The sequence below is a fragment of the Thermobia domestica genome, chromosome 9 (assembly GCF_964235325.1).
Source record: "Thermobia domestica chromosome 9, izTheDome1.hap1.1, whole genome shotgun sequence".
Classification (NCBI taxonomy): Eukaryota; Metazoa; Arthropoda; class Insecta; order Zygentoma; family Lepismatidae; genus Thermobia; species Thermobia domestica.
In genome coordinates, this window is record NC_137462.1 from 54,301,588 (window position 1) to 54,321,844 (window position 20,257).

The 20,257-nt window shown below is 35.2% G+C and overlaps 2 protein-coding genes across 4 annotated transcripts in view; one reads left to right on the forward strand and one right to left on the reverse strand.

Moving 5' to 3' along the window:
- Positions 1-11,261, forward strand: part of LOC145694657 (AH receptor-interacting protein) — a 31,788-nt gene extending 20,527 nt beyond the window's left edge. The window contains exons 4-6 of the mRNA XM_081771100.1: positions 1,692-1,878; positions 3,667-3,809; positions 6,944-11,261. Coding sequence (XP_081627226.1) covers positions 1,692-1,878; positions 3,667-3,809; positions 6,944-7,146 — 533 coding nt within the window. The 3' untranslated portion in view covers positions 7,147-11,261. The remainder of the gene's footprint in view (positions 1-1,691; positions 1,879-3,666; positions 3,810-6,943) is intronic.
- Positions 11,262-15,698: 4,437 nt separating this feature from the next.
- The window catches only part of Mondo (MLX interacting protein mondo), a 262,881-nt gene continuing 258,322 nt past the window's right edge, over positions 15,699-20,257 (reverse strand). For all 3 annotated transcript variants that reach the window (XM_081771103.1, XM_081771102.1, XM_081771101.1), the window contains 3 exons: positions 20,073-20,196; positions 19,275-19,404; positions 15,699-16,464 (listed from right to left, as the gene is read on the reverse strand). In XM_081771103.1, coding sequence (XP_081627229.1) covers positions 16,328-16,464; positions 19,275-19,404; positions 20,073-20,196 — 391 coding nt within the window. In that variant the 3' untranslated portion in view covers positions 15,699-16,327. The remainder of the gene's footprint in view (positions 16,465-19,274; positions 19,405-20,072; positions 20,197-20,257) is intronic.

Sequence of the window (20,257 nt, forward strand, 5' to 3'; positions counted from 1 at the left end):
TCCATAATCGCCTCCAGTGTAAATTAGATAAATGAAAAACAGTTCTCGAAGATTCTGGATAATAAATAATAACTTATGAATACCCTCTCTATAAAGGAACATTTGTATTATTGTTGTTTGTTTTCGTAGACGATTTTGAAAGAAAAAAGAAAAGAAAAAGACAGAAAGAAAGAAAAGAACAATTTCAATGTTAACTTAGGGCAGTATAAATCCATATAAATATTTGAATAAGTATATTCATGGTGATTTGCTGTATATTTATCTTATTTTCTTTAGCATCAAGAAAAATATCTTTCAGTTGATAATAATCCTTAGGAGTTGATTCATGATCTACAAAGATATACACATATTGAATAGAAAATAAATAGCAGTTATAGCTTACATATATGTATACATCGAATTTTTTTCATTCTCCTTACCATGTTCGTGTTGCAACGACTTCGAAGAAGTTCATTATTATTTCTTCTACTATAGATGGTAGGATTTTCCTATATACTTTTGACTCTGCCCATTACACGTAATACATTGTGTGAATATTTTCTAGAATGCACATTTTCGAGTTATCAAGTGGGAGTTATTTAAATTAAGTTTAAACATACAATTTTGACTGTTGATGTACGAAAAGAAAGTAAAACTTCGTGTAGACTTCGGTAATTATTATAATATTATACAGGGTGTTAATGAACTATACCGACAAACTGTAAGAGGTGATTCCTCACATCAAAATAAGAGAAAAAGTTCATATGCACCTATGGCGAAAAGTGCATAGTTTCAGAGCTAGGGCTGTGCGAAATCGCGAAAAAGCCAAATTTCAAAAGGTTTTAATTCGAATTCCAGAAACTGTGGATGGTCGTCCTTATCAGTGTAAAGGAAGCCAAGCATACATAATCCAAAAGTGTATATTTCGTCAATTTTCAATAGGTATACAAGGTATTCCTACAGGTGTAATTCTCAGATGTGCTCTCAATAGAGTTTTCAGATATACTCTGATTTCAAGTTTAATCCAAATCCAAAGTAGGCAGAAGGTAAACCTTGACAAGAATGGACATTCAATGCTTCGGAGGGAAGTCGAAAGTGTTAGGAAGCAGCAGCTTCATGTATTTTTGTGTTCGAAATAATGTGTGATGCGATGTATTTCGTCACGGTATATTTCACGTTTTCTTCACTTATGAGCGTGAAAGAAAACATTGCAGTATGTGTTTTCCCGAGTACGTGAAACCGTGCTGCTGACGATCCTTAACACTTCTGGCATCGCGCCAAAGGATTCTGTGTTCACTGCTAATAAGGCTTATCATTTGCCTACTTTGGACCAATCATAAAATCAGAGCATATCTCAAAATTCGGTTGATGGCTTGTCTTGAAATTCTACCCTGTATGGAATACTTTGTATATCAATTGAACATTAATGAAATATGCATTTTTGAATTACGTATGTGTGACTTCCTTTACGCTGATAAGGACCACCATCCAGTTTCTGGAATTCGAAATATGGTCTGTTGAAATTTGTCTTTTTCACGATTTTGGACAGCCTTAGCTCTGAAACTATGCACTTTTCCCCACAGGTCCATATGAATTTTTCTCTTCTTTTGATGTAAGGAATCACCTCTTACAGTTTGTCGGTATAGTTCATTAACACCCTTTATATCCATAATTGATTTGTTATTCATTTTCTATTTTTAATTTTGTCATAGAACTGCTAAAGGTAGAGGGAGCGAATGAATACAAGAAGGAATCGTGGCAGATGGATGAAAACGAAAAACTAAATACCGTACCAAAGCTACGTGAAGAGGGCAATCAGTTATATAAGGAAAATGACTACACACAGGCCGCTACCAAATATGCAGAAGCTCTGGGTTTATTGGAACAGTTAATGTTAAAGTAAGTCAAGTGGTGAACAATAATTTTTATTCTGTGGTAAATAGAGTAACATTTTGATATTCCATGATAATGGAGAATACAACGGATTTCCTCTGGTCCTTTTTTTTCTATAGGTACGAATACAGTTAAAATTCTTCAAAGAGTGAAAATGAAGAGAGAATTTTGAGCTAGTTTATAGAAATCTTGCCTACTTCTAACGCACTTTTAAAGATACTGTTAAAATCATAAATGCACGATTAAAAGGTTATTGTACGTTAAACTTTGATGACTATAGATCTTTTTATCTTGTCGAGAAATTTGTTCATAAAATAGAAAGAAGAAACACATAAAAACACCACCATTAGTATTTAATATGTATTGTAGTCGTCATAATTAATGAGTGGTGCAAGTGTCAGTTGTCATTTTAAGAGAGTGTTATGCAGAATTTTTCGAACTCACCCTTGAGTGCGTCGTATGCAACTAAATGCATTACTTTAAATAAGCTTTTAAAAACCTTTTTCAGTTTTTATTACACTAACTGTGTTTTTTAACATTCTACGGCACACTCCCCCCTTTTTTTTCATTCAGAGGCAATGCGAAGTTACTTTGCAGTTTCGATCATAAAGAAATATTGAAGTGTACAAAAGTAATACAATTTACTAACAGAAAATCATCACAGGTGATGTAATAAATAGTTTATTATTTAAGAAAATGAAAAATTATGCAATATCATTAAGGTTGGTGTAAGGAACAAGCTTTGCCGGTAGATGTCACTACAGTCTTCGTATCTCGCTTATGTATTTTTACCTTTCACGAAAATTCACGATTTTTCTTAAAAATTTCAGCCTAGAGCCTTCAAATTTTTTAGAAAAGAAACTCCATAACCTGTCAAAGACAACAATCCGTGCCGATTTTTTATTTAGAATTTTCTTCATTGTTGAAAGTTATATTGTTAAAGATTTGGATGTCTATTTCAAAAGTCAAACCATTTCAACAATGAAGGAAATTCTAAATAAAAAATCGGCACGGATTGTTACCTTCGATAGGTTATGAATTTCCTTCTCTAAAAATTTGAAGTCTCTAGGTTGAAATTTGTAAGAGAAATCGTGAATTTTCGTGAAAGGTAAAAAATACATGAGAGAGATACGAAAACTGAAGTGACATTTATCGTCAAAACTTGTCCCTTTAAACCGACTTTAATTAGTTTCAGTGTCCTTTCTGCCGGCAGACTGTTTGAAAATTACTGCCTTAAATTGTCAAACAAAATTTAGCATCTCAAAATGTTTTGACAGAAATAAAGTTGAACAATTTCAAGTAGCTAACGTCATTCAGGGAGAAATGAATGGTCATCAGCATCTCGTTTATTAATTGTAAAGGTGTCGAAAAAGAAGCTTTACGAAGTGCTTATTATGTTGAAATAGACCAATTAAATAACACATATGGATATGCTATGCATAATACAAATTAAAATAATAGTAAATATAGTATTAAGAGCCTTCATACCTTCCATATTGGTTTATCTTGTTATTAAACATAGAAGAAACATTCTTCACGGAATTTGAGACACCATTTCAAATATACATTTGCATGAAAATCCTGAACCAAATTACTATATTAATATTGTGTATTTCACAATAGTAAATATTTAGTAACGTTCATTTATTTACTATTTATTTGCTGGCGGAGTATTTTGTGCAATATTTTACAATGTATCAGTTATTTGTGTCAATGTATAAGTGAAAATTATATTACTAATTCTAGATATATTTTCTTAAATATTTCATGGGTGTTTCTTACTTTGTATTGTAGAGAGAGACCGGGCGATGAAGAATGGAACACACTGGAAAAGATGAAAATTCCTCTGCTTTTGAATTATGCTCAGTGCAAACTTATAGAAAAGGACTATTATCAGGTCATTGAACATTGTACATCTGTTCTCAATAGTGATCCAGGTAAGAGATTAAAAAATGTTCCAAGTTCTCATACAGGGTGTCTACTGACTTTCATTTTCAAAATTCCAGTATATTCAGTGTAACTATCAGGAAAATTTCAGTACCTAATACAATCATTTCTTAAAAGTTCTTTAGGAATAATCACACTCTTGATGATTTCAGGTTTGTAATTGTTTTACCATGAAAAGAATATTTTATTTTTAATAAATTTAGTTAGCCTTGATTTTTTGAAATACAAACGATTTTTTAAAAATAAAACATCATCAAGCATTTGGCAGCAAACATCATCCAATGGTTTACACTGCCAGACAAAGTGAAATTATTAGAAATAAAAAATCTGTTATTTTTTTATTGTTGTGGCGAAACAATTGAATATTCACTTATCACATTATAAGGGACGCTGCCTGACAGCTTTCAGGTTTACTTGCACGGCATAATTCAGTTTCGACAAAAATGTCGCATAGCGGTTCTTCGAGGCGCAGCGACGATATGTCTCAGGCAGGTGCACGTTGAAAAGTGGGTGGGCCAATCGCAGAGGACTTATTGGAGTCGAGGGCCGTACGAAATAATGTATAACATTTTTACAAGAATTTAATAGCAATACTCAGTGCAGAAACACGTTCATCTTACACCAACGTCACAGGAACACAAAAACTGTTACAACAGTAACCAGATATTTGCTTACTAAAGAAAAACAGAAAATCTATTTATGCACTATATTTGTGGGCAACTTAGTCATTCATGTTCTGGTTAAGTCTCGCAATGTTCGTGGTACATTGAATGTTAAAACGCGGAAGATATTATCAAGGCGGACATCAGTTATCAAGGAAAAATATTCAATTCTATTTAAGATATTGCGTAAGAAATACATTTTCGATAACGGGCCAGGAAGGCCACATGAAAGGATTCAGTGAGCTGGGACTGGTTCGGGTGTCGGTTGTTGAAGATGACTGAAATATCTCACTCTTTCAGTTCCATTTCTGTTATATATAGTTGTACTGTTAAAATGTGCAATCATATCTAGTAGCGCTAATATTACATTATTCAAAGTTATAGCTGCTCACGTCTTATTTAATACTCATTGTGTATTGTAATGTTCATAAAAGTGGGCTTTTTAGACTTCCAAACTATGTTCTGCATAAGTGTTGGAAATCTTACAAAACGACTGTGTCCGTCCCCTTGTCATTTGACAGGTATCAGAACAAAAATCGTAAAAGATATCAAGAAACATTTTTTTTGAAATCGATTCAGAGACCCAAGAGTATGTCCCATCAGCTCCGTTAAGATGTTATTCAAACCGGAAGTGGTTGTGATTTGCCATTTCCAGTTTTAACATAGCGGCAACAAGATTTTTTTTTTTTTTTTAAGTCGATTCAGCGTCTGAAGGAAACATATCGTTGCTGTCCATAACACTGCCAAAACTGGAAGTGGTTGAAATTTACAACTACTTCCAGTTTCAATACTGATTTCCATAGAGCAAAAACAGTAAAACATCGATTTTTTTTTCAATCGATTCAGCGTCCTAAGAATAATTTCATATTCTAGGCTAATCTTCTATTCAAACCGGAAGTGGTTGAAATCAACCATAACCAGTTTCAATATTTATAGTTATAGAACAAAAAGGGTAATATATAGCAACGATCGTTTTTTTGTAATCGGTTCAGCAGATCATAGCATTACCACCTGCAACGCTCTACCGAAACCGGAAATGATTGAAATGTACTAGTATTTCCGGTTTCGATTTCCATAGAGAGTAAACGGTGAAATATATATCGAGAAGTGGTTTTTCGCAATCGATTCGCATCCCAGGAATAGGACCCAAATCTCCCGTTAACTCTATTTTCAAATCGAAAGTGGTAGAAATCAAGCGTTTCCGTTTTAATGTTAATCATCATAGAACAAAAACGGCAATAGATAGGGACAAGCGCACGGGCGTCTCTGGTAGGGGGACGCGTCCCCCAATATTTTGAAATACAAAAGATTCAATATTCTATTATAATTTAATTTATTTACTAACGACAGAATAACATAAATAATAATAGTTATATTTATTTGGAATATAATATTCAGTTTGTGAAACTATTATTCTTGATACGTCACAGGGGATCCGTGAAGGTAAGCAGAAAGGTAACAAATGAAATCAAAGATAATAAACATATTAGGCTAAGTACTACCATTTAAATCACTTTCTTTGATGTCCCCCCCCCCAAAAAAAAAAAAATATATATATATATATATATATATATATATATATATATATATATATATATATATAAATATATATATATCCGCCAGAGACTTCAGTGGACAAGCAGATTTCAGCAATCCATTCAACTCTCAAGAGAACATACCATCACCATCTGCAACATTCTATCAAAACCGGACGTAGTTCAAATTTATGAGTACTTCCTTTTTCAGTATTTATATCCATAGAGCAAAAACGGTAAGGGATATCAGAAAACTGTTTTCGATACAGACTCGTCGTCCCAAGAATGAATGTTGCCTCTACTTGAACTATCTGTTGAAACCGAAAGTAGTGAAAATCGACGTTTATTCGATTATAACACTAATGGAAATAGTTAGCAACAAGCGAATTTTTTACATAGCTTTAATACCAAGAATATATTTTATCTCTGATTTTATACTTTTTATTGCAACCAGAAGTGATTGAACCAATTACCACTTAAGTTTTAATGTTAATCCCATAGAGCAAAAACAGTGAGAGATAGCAAGTAATGGCTTTATGATACGGATTCAGCGTCCCGAGACCAAAATCTATCTTGAATCTTATTTCTCTATTGGAACAAGTAATTATAAATATATTACTTCAAGTTTGAGTATTGAATTCACATTTTTGAAGTCTACCATAGTTTCGCACTGTGAAATGAAACTGACTTATTTTCCGATACCAATAAAGAAGTTACAGGATTTTCAATAATAATTGTATTTGAACAAATCGTATTAATGGAGACGAGTCTCTCTTAAATAGTACACTCTTTGGCAAGAAGTACGCTGAGTTTGAAATACTTAAAATATGTGTTTTTGATGTGAAACTTTCCGAATTCTCTTCCTCAAATTCAGTTTCATGTTTGATGGTGCTGCTGCTGCTATTATAATTAACATTTTTCTTCTAGATAATGTGAAAGCGTTGTTCAGAAGAGCGAAGGCCCATGTTGGAGCATGGAATCCAAACGAAGCTCGTATAGACTTCAACAAGGCGTTAGGTGTTGACCCTTCGCTGCGAGGCGTTATCACGAAAGAACTTAAAAATTTAGACGAGATGGAGCGGTTGAAAGATGAACAAGACAAAGCGAAATTGAAAGGGAAAATCTTTTAGATTGTCTGTAAATTGAGTTTCTCATTTTGTAACAAACTGTTCTGTGTCATTTTTATTGCGACATATATTCATACTTAACATTTCTAATTCAATTTTTATTGTATTTCGGTTTTGTAAATCGTGAATGGTGTATGAATTTATATGTTGTTTTCAGTAAAAATATTGTAATTAGCAGTTGTCGCCAGTTCCATATTTTAGTATATGCAATAACAATATCAATGTTACTATTAACATAAAAGAAAAGGTATATTTTGAGTAGGCTCGAACTTTGGAAGTATTTGCAAGACTATGGTACCATAAGGTAAATACTTTTAAAAGAAAATCGTATGACAAGTGCTTGTGATTCGCTCTAGATTACATACCGGTACTCAATTTATTAATTTTGATACAAATGTTTTTTCTATATTTGATTTCGTATAATGCAGTTTAATTTTTGAAGTATTCTATCATGGTCGGAGAGCAACTGAAACACAGCATCAAAACAAAGAACTACAGGAATTTCCATAATAAAATAAGTAATCTACTATTATATATATGTTGCCTATTCAGAATGCGGGTCTGAGTAATGAGACAGTAAATTTGCAGCGATGTTTTTCATACAAACTGTCGACGATAAAGTATCTTTGACAGAACCAGATCAATCTGTTCCGTACTCATTTCAAATATAATGCGAAACGGTCGACGAAAAAGTACTTTTCACAAAATCAGACCACTTTGTTCCAATCTATTTCAAATATCATGCGGGTAGTTTCGTGATCTGGAGATGCTATTTCAATATCCTGAATGTTTAGAATGTGTGTTGATTTTATTGTGCTAGTACAGAATTGATGCAAAATGAGAGTAAATGGAAGTTATATTTTTCTTTTAAGCTCTCTTATGGTGAATAGTAAACACACTTTCCTTTGATATGCGATACTTGGGTAGGTAATTAGGTATATGGTTTCGAATTTTAACTTAGGGTGTGTCACAAGCTGGATTCTAAAACTTACGTATGGTCCTCTACCTAAATCCAGGTTGTAGCTTATTTGTCTGGTAGAGTTGAACAGGGGTAGGACGGGCAACTCTTTACTTGTGGTTTCCGAGTTTATCAAAAACTGAAAATTAAGGAGCTAGAGTGAACAGTATTTCTTCTAGGTATACTTCCGGGAGGTAGAGAGCTAACATGCAATTATATTTCATTGCTGTGGGGCAAATCCTTTACCAAATAGTGTCCCAGTGTAGCCCCTTTACAACTTAATCTCAACTCTCCTGGACCAAATTTTCTGCAAGAAAGCTTGAGTGAAGGGATATATGAGAATCTTTATGACGAATATCCAATTATCTACAAGTGTGATCACAAAATTTGATATCTTCCCAGCATTAATCTTCTTTTGTCATATTAAAACCGAATGGAGTTTATATACAGAATATTTTCAGAATCCTGTTATAAAGGGAAGAAAATCGAGAAAAAGGAAATTCTATGACCTTGCGGGCAAGGTCATTATAAATACAAGTGGTAATGGTGTTTAGCAAATAGATAATTAAGAAAGAAAGTAATATATATGTTTTTTGGTAATTATTAATACGCTGTAAGTGCGTTAAGTATGAGGATACTCAAGATATCCAATAAAATATTCTGTTCTTGTTAACACTAAAGGACTAGTCAAAAAGAGGTTTATATATGCAAGAGCTGTGCTCTTAATTTTACGCTTTTATTATTATTAAGGACCAATTATTAATAATGCCGTCACAGCAAATTCAGCATCTACCTATTGAGTATAATTTTAATTTCTGTTGAGCAGACTTGTCTCTTTTTGATGTTTGCTTCAAAATATCATCCCAGTTCTCTCATATTTTTGTTTCCGTTTCCTTTATATTCCATTAAAACACATTTAATGCACTTGATACCGTATAATGTGTTCGTAAAACCTGTACAGTAAAAGAATAGGTAAGGAATGGACACGGTTTCAGTTCTCTATCCATGCTTTATTTAATTTGAATTTTCATTGTTGGTAATGTTGAAACTAGTTTGAAATCTATTTTAATAGGGCAAATTCAAAATCGTTGTTGAAATAAAGAATTCCGAGAAATGTGTTATGCCTTGTCGTAAGAATTATATTGCAAATATTGCCTAAGGTCACTCTTTTTTCAATCTTGTGAATTTCAGCTTGTTTATCTTTATTATTGATATGTTGCTGAAGAGAATCTACGATCGTTGGTCAATAAAATACTTCCTCTCACAGCCGCAATTTTTCGTTTTTGCTTCAGACGTATAGTCCTATTCTAATTTTGGCCATCCATTTCTAAGAGTAGCATGTCTATAGTACAAAAACATGTCAACCTATGAGTTACAGAGTTAAGCTAATAGGAGTCGCCACCATATCTTCCTGGCTGATGGCAATAAATGCCTGTAGTAAAAACTATTGTAACGGTTTCATTTCAACTTAAACTGTATTCTGTCAATTTAATTACTTCAAAATGGAAACCATATTTAGATTTGAGAGTAACATATTGTGACAATTTAAGTGTATCTTGAACTTTATTGTTTTAATTGGCTCAGTGGTAGAGCGTTCATCTCTAGTGCATGGGGTCTTTGGTTCGACCCCAGCTCGCGCCAAGTGAGCTTTGTGGTGTACAAACCCCGTGTGCGTGGATTTTCTAGAGGTTCTCCCGTTTCCTTTCACTTTCTTCGTTCCACCATTTCATTCATTTCTCATCATCACCGTCTCCTTTAATCTAGCCGGCATAAGCATGGGACGTCAAACTTAAAAGATTTCATTTCATTTCAATTGTTTTAATTTATTTGAAAATTTATAATAATGACACTGAACATGAACGTGCTTTTCTGCTTATTATTAGGACAATCAAGAATTAGAGCTTTTAAATAACCACAGTTTTAACCTATAGTGTACCGAGGAATTGGGCGCAACAACTATTATCAAACAAATGTAGATCTTTGGCTGTTTAATATCCCTATCTCAGGTCAATATACTAAATTGCTTGCTACATACAACTATGAGAAAACTGCCTTTTTGAGTTAGGTGTATGCCTAAAATGTTGAATACACTGTACATAATCACGACGTTCCTAGCAGCTACTTCATATTCTATGGTCAGTTATATGATCACTATTAAATGTAATTGTCATATTTCATCGTTTTGATATACCTATTGAGTACTCAGTTTGAAACATGAGCAAATAGGCTTAAAACACGTGAAGACAAAAGTTATTTTATGACTAGAACCATTAAACCACGACTATTTTTCTCTTTCTCGCCCACTTTCACTATAATTTATGTATCCAATCTCTACAAGCCCAATATTCTATCTAGACTTTAAACAGTGCTTTTTAACAAGTTGAACTCGACTAGGATTTTCCCTTAACTGGTATAGTAGTGAGAACCAAATTGAACCTACATGTAACTTATCAATATTTTTTCCAAAACTGCAAAATATAATAGAAAATTACGAAAAAAGGGCAATCCTTCTTGTTTCTGAGATTACAGAAAAGAAACACTTGATCTTCACTTCATTGAGAAATAACGCGTAAGGTCAATTTGACTCCCGCCATACCAACTGAAGATTGGAATGACTTGTTAAAGTTTTTAGTTAAAGTGGTTTAGCCAGTTTTTGGTAGTACTGGTATGAATCTCTGCTTCCTTCAACATTCATATCTAAATGAAAGAAAACTCTTTCAGATGCAACGCATTTATTTTTTAGAGGTACTATAAATGAAGACAATCAGTAATAATTAGGAAATTACTAAAATACTGTTAACGTCTACTAACACCATTTGTAGTGATTTATGAAATAACCATTATAAACTATAACTAAGGTGTAGATCACTTTATTACGAGCAACTATCAAGAAGAGGTAAGTTATCACAGAGAATTTATGCTAATAGGATTACTATTTTTAGTATGGAGACAATCTGAATCCTGCTCAGAGTGCTTCTAGAAATGAAAGCTTAACTATGCTTAAGCTAATTAAAAACTTTCAATATTCATAAAAGGCCAATGGAATCGCAGTACCTTGTAGTACTTCCTAGTAGGGTTTAAACTGTATAAGGGAATAAGGCTGACGAAAACTTTCTGTTGAATTGTTCTTATTATGAACCATATTTTGTTGATCTCCCAATAGCATTATCATGCACATCCATCGTCTAGTGAAACATAACGAAATTAATATTTGTGTAACAAACTAAAAATGAAAGCATTTTACTTTGAAAAAAAAATGTCCAACAGTAACTCTTTCAGTCCATTCTCTGTAGCAATAAAATAAAATGTATTTTAATAAATTGGCTTACGTATTAATATGGTATTTCATTCATTCTCATAAGTCTATAATTTATACTGGAATCTGATTGGTTAGTAACTCAGATCAGGAATTGTTCATTAATCATGAATCCTATTTAAAGTGCCTTCTTTTTATCGCATTTTATTTTTATTTTTTTATTTTTTTTATATTATTTTTTAAATAGATAATGCAGTGAAAATAACTTAAAAGTATGACTTACCTTTGTGGATTACAGAAAATTTATCTTCCATACAGTATGCTTAAAAAATTAACTGAAAGTTTAGGAAAGTTGAGGTTTTGGATCCAGTAGCAAGATTAGAGTATTTAGTCACCATTTTTTCTCCTACAGATCTACGTACTTAATTTAAATGCATATCGCCAAACTATAATATTTGGTCGCCAATGGTGACCAGAAATTAGAGGTCTGCACGAACTTAAATTGGTAAGGCCCGGTCCAAAGTAAACCCGACCCGAAAATTTAATTAAAGTTATTTTCCAATACATCACTTACAAATCGAACAAACACATTTCATATACTACTGTCAGAGTGTCTATATACGTAAATGAACTTCCGAGAGTCTCTGGAGCAAGTTGTTCTGTATAATCTGGTACAGGCCTGAAAGGCACTGACTATGTTACTTTCCTGTTCCGTTACAAAAACAATTTCACAAAGACTGCCCTTATTTAAGTCCCACTGAAACTGCTTTTCGATTTAATGTTTCTGTTTATTCCTGTTTATAAATGTTTCTAGCAATAGTCCCAAACGACATGATTCATGTATCGGTATGTCTGCGTTCTGCTTCAATTTGAGAGAGAAAAAGGCACTGAGATGTTGGATAAGTTTAGCGACAGTGTGAACACCTGCACTTGGCAAGAAGTTGTTTAATGACTTATGCAATTCTTCAAATCACAAGACCTTCAATTCAATCTTTTTCGTATTCTCAAAGTAAACTATAATTTCAGTAATTAAAAAAATAGCTTTCAATCGCGATGTTTGCTACCTATACAATAATTAAAATATTGTAGTCAGAAGTGTGAGGCACGAGACCCAGAAGTTCTGTTGATTTATAGCCCGAGCTCGTGCAGACCTCGACCAGAAATTTCGCGCCCTGGTCTTGGAGAAAAATCTGCTACTCGCCATTTCACAAATTTTACACAAGCAACTATTATCCATGGCTCTTTTCATTATATGCGTATTTTTCTTTAAATGTTGACGAAGCTGTTAGATCGTTCCTTTGTATCATTTACTGGCTGCTAACTTTGTAGAATACTAGTAGGAGTTAACATATTTGTCGTGAAAAAAATATCTGTACAACCGTTCTACAAATGTATAGCTTTATAAAGATTTTCAACACTTTTCTCAATTTTATACAGAAACATTATTTAAAAAGATCGGTGATGATTATATTCTTGCAAGCAGACAAGTAAGCAGCATGATATTCGTTAAGACAAAAGGCATTACAAAACCATTTACGTTACGAGTTAACCACACTAAATATTATATTATGCATTCATTACAAAAGTAAAGTATTTTTGTTTCGAAACCACTCATCTTAGACTCAAAATGTTCCTATGTATCATCATTTGAAATCCCGCAACAAGCTTTGCCAGAATATTTTCTAACCTCAGTGCTTTGTTTCAGTTCACCAGAAGCCTTGAACATTCACGTATATTTTCTTCGGTCGAGAATGCTATATACTTCCGGCGAATTTAAACAAATCAGCAGAGAGGAAAAAAAAGCACATAAAAGTATTCTTTGCGTGCCAATTACATTACTTTTCAGGAGTATCTTGTATTCGTTGAAAAGTGACTTATTATTAAGGGATGCAGCAAAATGTCACAAATGGAAGTGTCGAGGGGAGATATCTAAGGTATAAAACAAGGCTTAGCAAGAAGATAACCAAAAAGAGCTACGAGGAAAATAACTTAATATATATGGTTTAAAGTGGGTAGTGTCATATAGTAGGTATTGTAGCAAGTAGTTTGGTATGATAGGAGTTCGTCGCTGAAGCCTGTGTGTTGAGATTCAAACATGGTAAGTCAAATTGAATGTTGCACGGTATGACGTGACAATTTTTACACGATAAAACTTTTAAATCCGTTGAGATTCATCGTCGGATATATTGATTTATGGTTACGCCAAGTACGTTTATACAGATGGTGATAAGAAAAATGGAAACACCTGAACGAAATTGCAACTTACCAGATTAATATGGTGTCGGGCCACCTTTCGCCTTCAGAACAGCCTTGATGTGACGTGGGATGGAGGCATAGGGGTCGTGAATGGAAGCAAGTGGAATTTTACACCATTCCTCGTGCAGGGCATCGGCCAGTTGTATGAGAGAGGATGGAGGTGGGAATCGTCCCCGGAGTCGTGTTTCCAAGACGGACCACCGATGTTCAATTATGTTGAGATCTGGGGATTGGGCGGGCCAGGAGAGGTGTTGAACTTCATTCCGATGTTCCTCAAACCACGCTCCAACAACGCCAGCTGTGTGAATAAGTGCATTATCATCCTGGAAGATGGCGTCATTGTCCGGGAACAACATCCGGACCATAGGATGCAAGTGGTCTCCTAAAATTGCGACATAATCGTTGGCAGTGATTCGTCCGCTAAGTGTGACCACAGGACCCAATGAAAACCATGATATGGCGGCCCACAGCATCACCGAGCCGCCGCCATGTTTCACAGTTCGGCGGAGACACTGCAGATCATAAGCTTCTTTGGGCGTTCTCCACAAATAAACACGGCCCGTGGTTGGGAATAGGGTGAAGGATGACTCATCCGACCATTTCACGCGTTTCCAGTCCTCAACGGTCCAAGTTGCATGGTCGCGGCACCATTTGCGGCGTGCGAAAGCGTTATGATCCCTGATGAGCGGTTTGGCCCGTGCAACACGACCCCGTAAGTTCATGTCATGTAATTCGCGGCGGACTGTGATTGTCGAAACAGGGTGAGGGAGGTGCTGATTGAGTTCCTCCGTCACTTGCTCCGCAGTGACACGACGGTTCTGCGTGACAATGCGCTTTAATACCCGGCGTGACCTGTCACTCATGATTTTCTTCCGCCCACTGTTCCGCTTCCCTGATGTGGTTTTCCCGTGTGTTGTGTAAGCCGCCATCACCTTCCACACTGTCCCACGCGACACACCTAACACAGTAGCCACTGCCGTCACACTCACTCCACATAACCGCGCACCAACAATTTGCCCTCTTTGAAAATCTGAGAGGTCTCCCATTTTACACTACCTCCGTCTGCTGCAGCCACTGGACACTGGTGTTCCACTGCGCCTGACGTAGTATGGAGACCTACCTAACACACCACCACCAGCGATCCGGCGCTGCGGGCGCCACGACACCACTGCCAACCCATACATCTGACGTGTTGCCAACTGCAGGTGTTTCCATTTTTCTGATCACCATCTGTATAAGTGGATAAGAAAATTCATAAGTGGCGTTGTGTTTTCAAGACGTTTTCTAGCTTGGCTGTCTCGTGAATTCTGGTACGGTTCAAGTCGTTGAGGATCTGATGTAAAAAGAATCAATGTGCTATTGTCGATGAGGTGGCTGCAGTAATTAACATGAGCCACGGATCACTAGTAACGTCATTCATAAGAAGCTGGGCCAGAGGAACTATCCCAGATACGCACCTCAGTTTTCACACCAGAGATGGAAGAAAATTAAACAATTATTTGCTAAACTAGTTTGAAGTCCCATCATTCATTTCGTATTCCCTAAGCCTGGTACAGTCCGCAGCAAAAAACCTGCAACATGAGCATGTAAGTTTATTGTGAAACGACGAAGTCTTTTTCTCCAAAATAAGTGTGCAGGGGAGGACACCGAGGTTTCTCCTGCGTGATTCATGCCACTCAGACGTTATGTTGATTCCCTGGGCTGTTAGGCGTAGTTTCACAATAAACTTACCTGGTCATGTTGCAGGTTTTTTGCTGCGGACTGTACCATCTGATTATTATTTTTATTTATTTAATTAGTTATTTTTTAAGCCAACGGGAGAGTTTCTGACGATGTCTAATCTGCATTAAGTAGCTCAAGAACGCGAGAGGCCAACCAACAGAGTTACCTTCTAGCACACAACAGCCGGTGTAACCATGTTGAACTACAGGAGATTGTTAAGCATGCATTTTCTTCACTGTCAATGTATGACTTTACCGGTTAGTTTCTGTTTGCACCTTATGGTAATAGTTATTTTTCCGAACGTAATGTATACACTTTTACTATAATTTGGGAAAGAAGGAAAAGTACAGAAACAAACACGAATTAACAAACAAAAATATAATTACACATATCTATAATTACAACACATATGGCTTTAGTGTTTCACTGATCATGACCTGATTATTTTTCTTTGTCCACAAAAGAAAGAGAATTATTATACAACACATACAATTAAGAAATTGTATCACTGCATTTTTTTTTTTGAAGAAAAGTTTTCTTTTTTTTTAAAAAAAAAGTGGCCCTGATTCACATGTTTTCTCATATGAAACACTTCGTTACTTACAGTACATCCATCACACAAATAGTAACAAATTAAAAGTTTTTTTCATTCTTTTGTTTGTACTGCACTTCGCTTATACGTGCAATACTTACTTATTTGTAGAAGGGAAACCATTAATATTAAAAAAAAAAAATCGCATCTCAATTTTTATTAAACCTTTGGTAAAATCTATTTCTCCATATCCTGAAAATCCAGTACCTTGCACAAAAATGAACAGTCTATGGCACGATCTTGTTTCCAATTTGAAATCTCCTCCAAGTGGTTACAACTGCTGCGCACTGCTCGCCTTTAATGCAACCGGGGTGAGGAAGGAACCCAGAATACCCAACACTGTAATGGACTGTGTCTTATAATTTACCAGACAACTAGGAGTCTGGTGAGAATCACTCTGTCACTGGGATGGATGCTGCTGATGTCTTGGTTGAACTTCTCGCTTTGTTACCGCCATCGTTGCCTCTTCGGGTAACTTTGTTGGGTCAGTCAGAATTTCTGTGCTAGTGCTCAGGTACCGAAGAGAATTTAACACAGCTGGAATAATAAGTACATATATGCATAAACTTTTTTTTTCTTTGACGTACTAACATAAAACTTAAAGACAGGCTTCGATAAATAAACATAATAATTTTCTTGAAGCTGTGCGCTGTTGAAAATGTGTGTATTGATCCGTACAGGAAAAAAAAAAAAAACTATATTTATTCATGTGTATTATTTTTAAGTGAAATGAACTTTTAAAACTTAGCTTTAAGATGTTTTTGCTCAATAAAATGATTTGTCTTTTATATGTAAATTGAATACCGTTAATAATCTTAAATAAAAGCGAAGTGAATACATTTACAGTTTCTTAATAAGAGTGCTGTTCAAGAGGCTTACATTACAATAAACACTGTTGAGTTCATCCTCAGCTTAATCTATAGCACCATCAAGATAACAGAAATATGCGTAACAAAGCCTAGCTACTATACGAGTTTCCTTCTTGTCTCTATGAATAGTGTGCATTAGCATTGAATGTAACTTGGTGAAAAGTTAGAGATATTTCTAATAGTTATCAATTTTACTTGAATCTGAGTTAAAGCAAAAATCTTATACTTAAAAATACTTTGAAAGCGGAAAAAGACTTTTGAGTTACAATTGGAAATAGAGTTCTTCATTTTATGTGTTATACTAAAAAAAAACTATCATTTTGCTAATTGGTAATTTATTACCATTTAATGTCTCAGGCAAGAAAACGTAATTTAGTCACTTCTATATAGTAAACTAATAAAATCGTATTAAATAAAGATTATTTAAAGCAGATATTGAAGTACACTTGATCAAATGAGGTTTTCCATGTACGAAAAAAGTCAGAAAGTACAGTTTCCTAATGTATATCTTTCGTACTAGTTTCAGTATCTCATACGTTCTGAATAAGAATATACAAAAGGCTACTACGTTGTGCGGACACTAGAAGAGGTACGATCTGTTATTCAGTTTTTGTGGGCCGAGTCAGAACCAGTTCCAACTATACGGAATTGCATCAAGTATATGGCGCAAATACGATGAAAGTGAAATATGTGCGTGAATGGTGTCGGAAATTCAGTGGTAGTCGTGTGAATGTACAAGATAAACAAAGGGCGTTGTTCGAGTACAACAGTTGGACTCCTCCCTGCAACTGAAGAGGCTTTACGGACGAATGGCCGAGTGTCACTAGCAGAATTGGAAGTACAGTATAACTTGTCACATGGCACAATGTGGGATATCGTCCACGAACGTTTAGGATACAGAAAAGTAAGCATCACATGGGTTCTGCGACAACTGACATGACCACAAGAAAGTTCGTAGGGTGAATTCCTCTTACCTCCTCCGCTTTAATAAGAATGGGGAGGAGTTTTTGAGCCAAATCATTACTGGGGACGAAACATGGGTGTACCAGTATTGCCCGGATTCCAAAGCGCAATCAATGGCATGGAAGCATCCAGGATCTCGGGCAGTCAAGAAATTCAAGACATCAGCCAACACTGGAAAAGTGATGGCAATGGTCTTTAGGGATATCCATGGTGTGCTCCACAGTGAATGCTGTAACGTATCAGGCAACATTCCGGAAAACTAAAATGATCTGTTGAACACTAAAGCCCTCAACTGTTAGGTACTTGCTTCACAACCATGCGCGCCCGGGCTGGGAAATTCTTTCCACAGTCCGGATTCGACCCTGTCCGATTGCCGTCTTTTCTCCAAAATGAAAGAACATATGCGTGGCAAACTATTTACATCGTATGATGATGTCAAGCATCGGTCCAAACATAGTTTCATGGTCAGGATTCGATCCTCTACTGCCAGTTTTGACAAATGAATATTCCATTTAAACAAGTGTTTCAACACAGAAGGTGTCTACGTCGAAAAATAGTGGACGGATGATGTATCTTCATTCTACCTGTAAGTGTTTATAGCTAGTATCAACCAAAACGTTACTTTCTCACTTTCCCTCATAGAGTATAACATTATAGGTTGAAAGATAGAGGTGAGTGCTGTCCTGAAACAGTATGGTATTTGAAGCATAGTTTGAGCATTTTTGGCGAAGCGCACGATCCAACTGTGCTAATGTTTTAGCATATACGGTTGTAGTCACAATAGTTCCAGGTGGAAAAAACTCAGCCAAGAGAACACTTTGCATGTTCCATAACCTTGTCAGCAGGACATTTTGAGCATAGTAGGTGACAGTATATCTAAGGAGTAAGTTGCTGGAATGACATACTGGAGTTTAGACGAATACCTAGAACCTATCAGTCGTTACTATAGCTTCTAGAAAGCCATATTCTTCGTCTGCATAAAGTACGAAATGCTTCTAGGATGACTTTCTCTGGTCCTTCTGCTCATCTGTCTGGTTTTGGACACTTATTCTACAAAACTTCAATTTGTTAAGCACAGTATCATATGCTGTACCGTACGAAATAAACTTTTGTGTCAATGTTTGCAGATGGATTTCACACATTATGAATGGCCTTTTTAATGCTTCTGACAGTATGTAATGTTGTAACAGTTACAGTAAAGTGGAACCAGATACATCAAAGTTTACCAGCACTTTTCAAAGGACACACCGCATCTAGCGATGCTGCTGCTGCTATCTATGCATTCAGCACCATACACTTCAACATGTCTTTGTGATCTTCACTCACGGTTTTTCGCTAAGGCTACAAAATCTGATCAATTCGTTGTTGTTCTTTTGTAGGACCATACAAAACACTAAGATCTTTATGATCCAATTATGCCGATCTCTATCCCGAAAGGAGATGGAAAACAATCTTACTTTACTTTACTACTGAATTAGTACTCGAACATACACAATAATCTGATACATATATTACCTGGTCTCAAATCCACTAGTGAACAGTGCTGTTCTACCCATGTAAGGATAGTACGACATAGGTCGTCAAGGCTTGCCGTGGACACTGAAGCATTATATGAATCCAACAAAGGTTGAATCAAAATGCTAAACTGAAGTTATTAGTTAAGGAGTACTCAGAGCTATTGTAAAACATTATAATTAAGTAAGGACCCTCAATACGCTACCCACTTTTTTAATTATAGTGAATAATTTAAAGAAAATAAATATTAAATTAGCCATATGCAATCTACAAAATGTTATTAGGCTATTAGGTAAACTAATAATTATTTTCAGATAGTTTCTTATAAGCCACAAAACTGAGTTGCACTGTGGGCATTCACATTTCTGCACAATATTGTTCTTGAAAGCAATAACTAGTTGATTTTAAGAGATAAAGAGAGGAAAAAACTAGTGGGGAACGTAGTAAAGGTCCTTAGCGAAATCAAAAGTTTTAAAATATTTTCGCATTACATATTGGTAGTTACGGTTATATTATGAACATAAATAGAATGGCGATTTTTCTATACTTTACAATTCGCAATAAATGACCTGGCATTGACGGTAGGATACGGTAACAATGAGTATACGTAAGCCTATTTAAAAGAAACGGAATACATATCACTTACGATAGTAATTTTTGAGCTGTAATCAGAGCGAGAAAATACAAATCACGAGGACAAGTAGCGTACAAGCGGGAGGACCAAACTAATTTATCACATATGACTACTACAATTTATTAAGAGACTAAATAATACAATTTTATCAGGTGAAAGGATACAATCCAGAATTTCCAATTTTGTAGCGTTCGCATTCGGACATATTCATCGAACATTTCTTTCATTTTGCTAGCTCTCTGGCGAGACACTGGGGCTCCTGTTGCAGGAAGCATCGATTGGCAGTTGCTATAATAAAACAAATCATGACAGGGATTACACACAATACATACGTAGTCTCCAAATATTG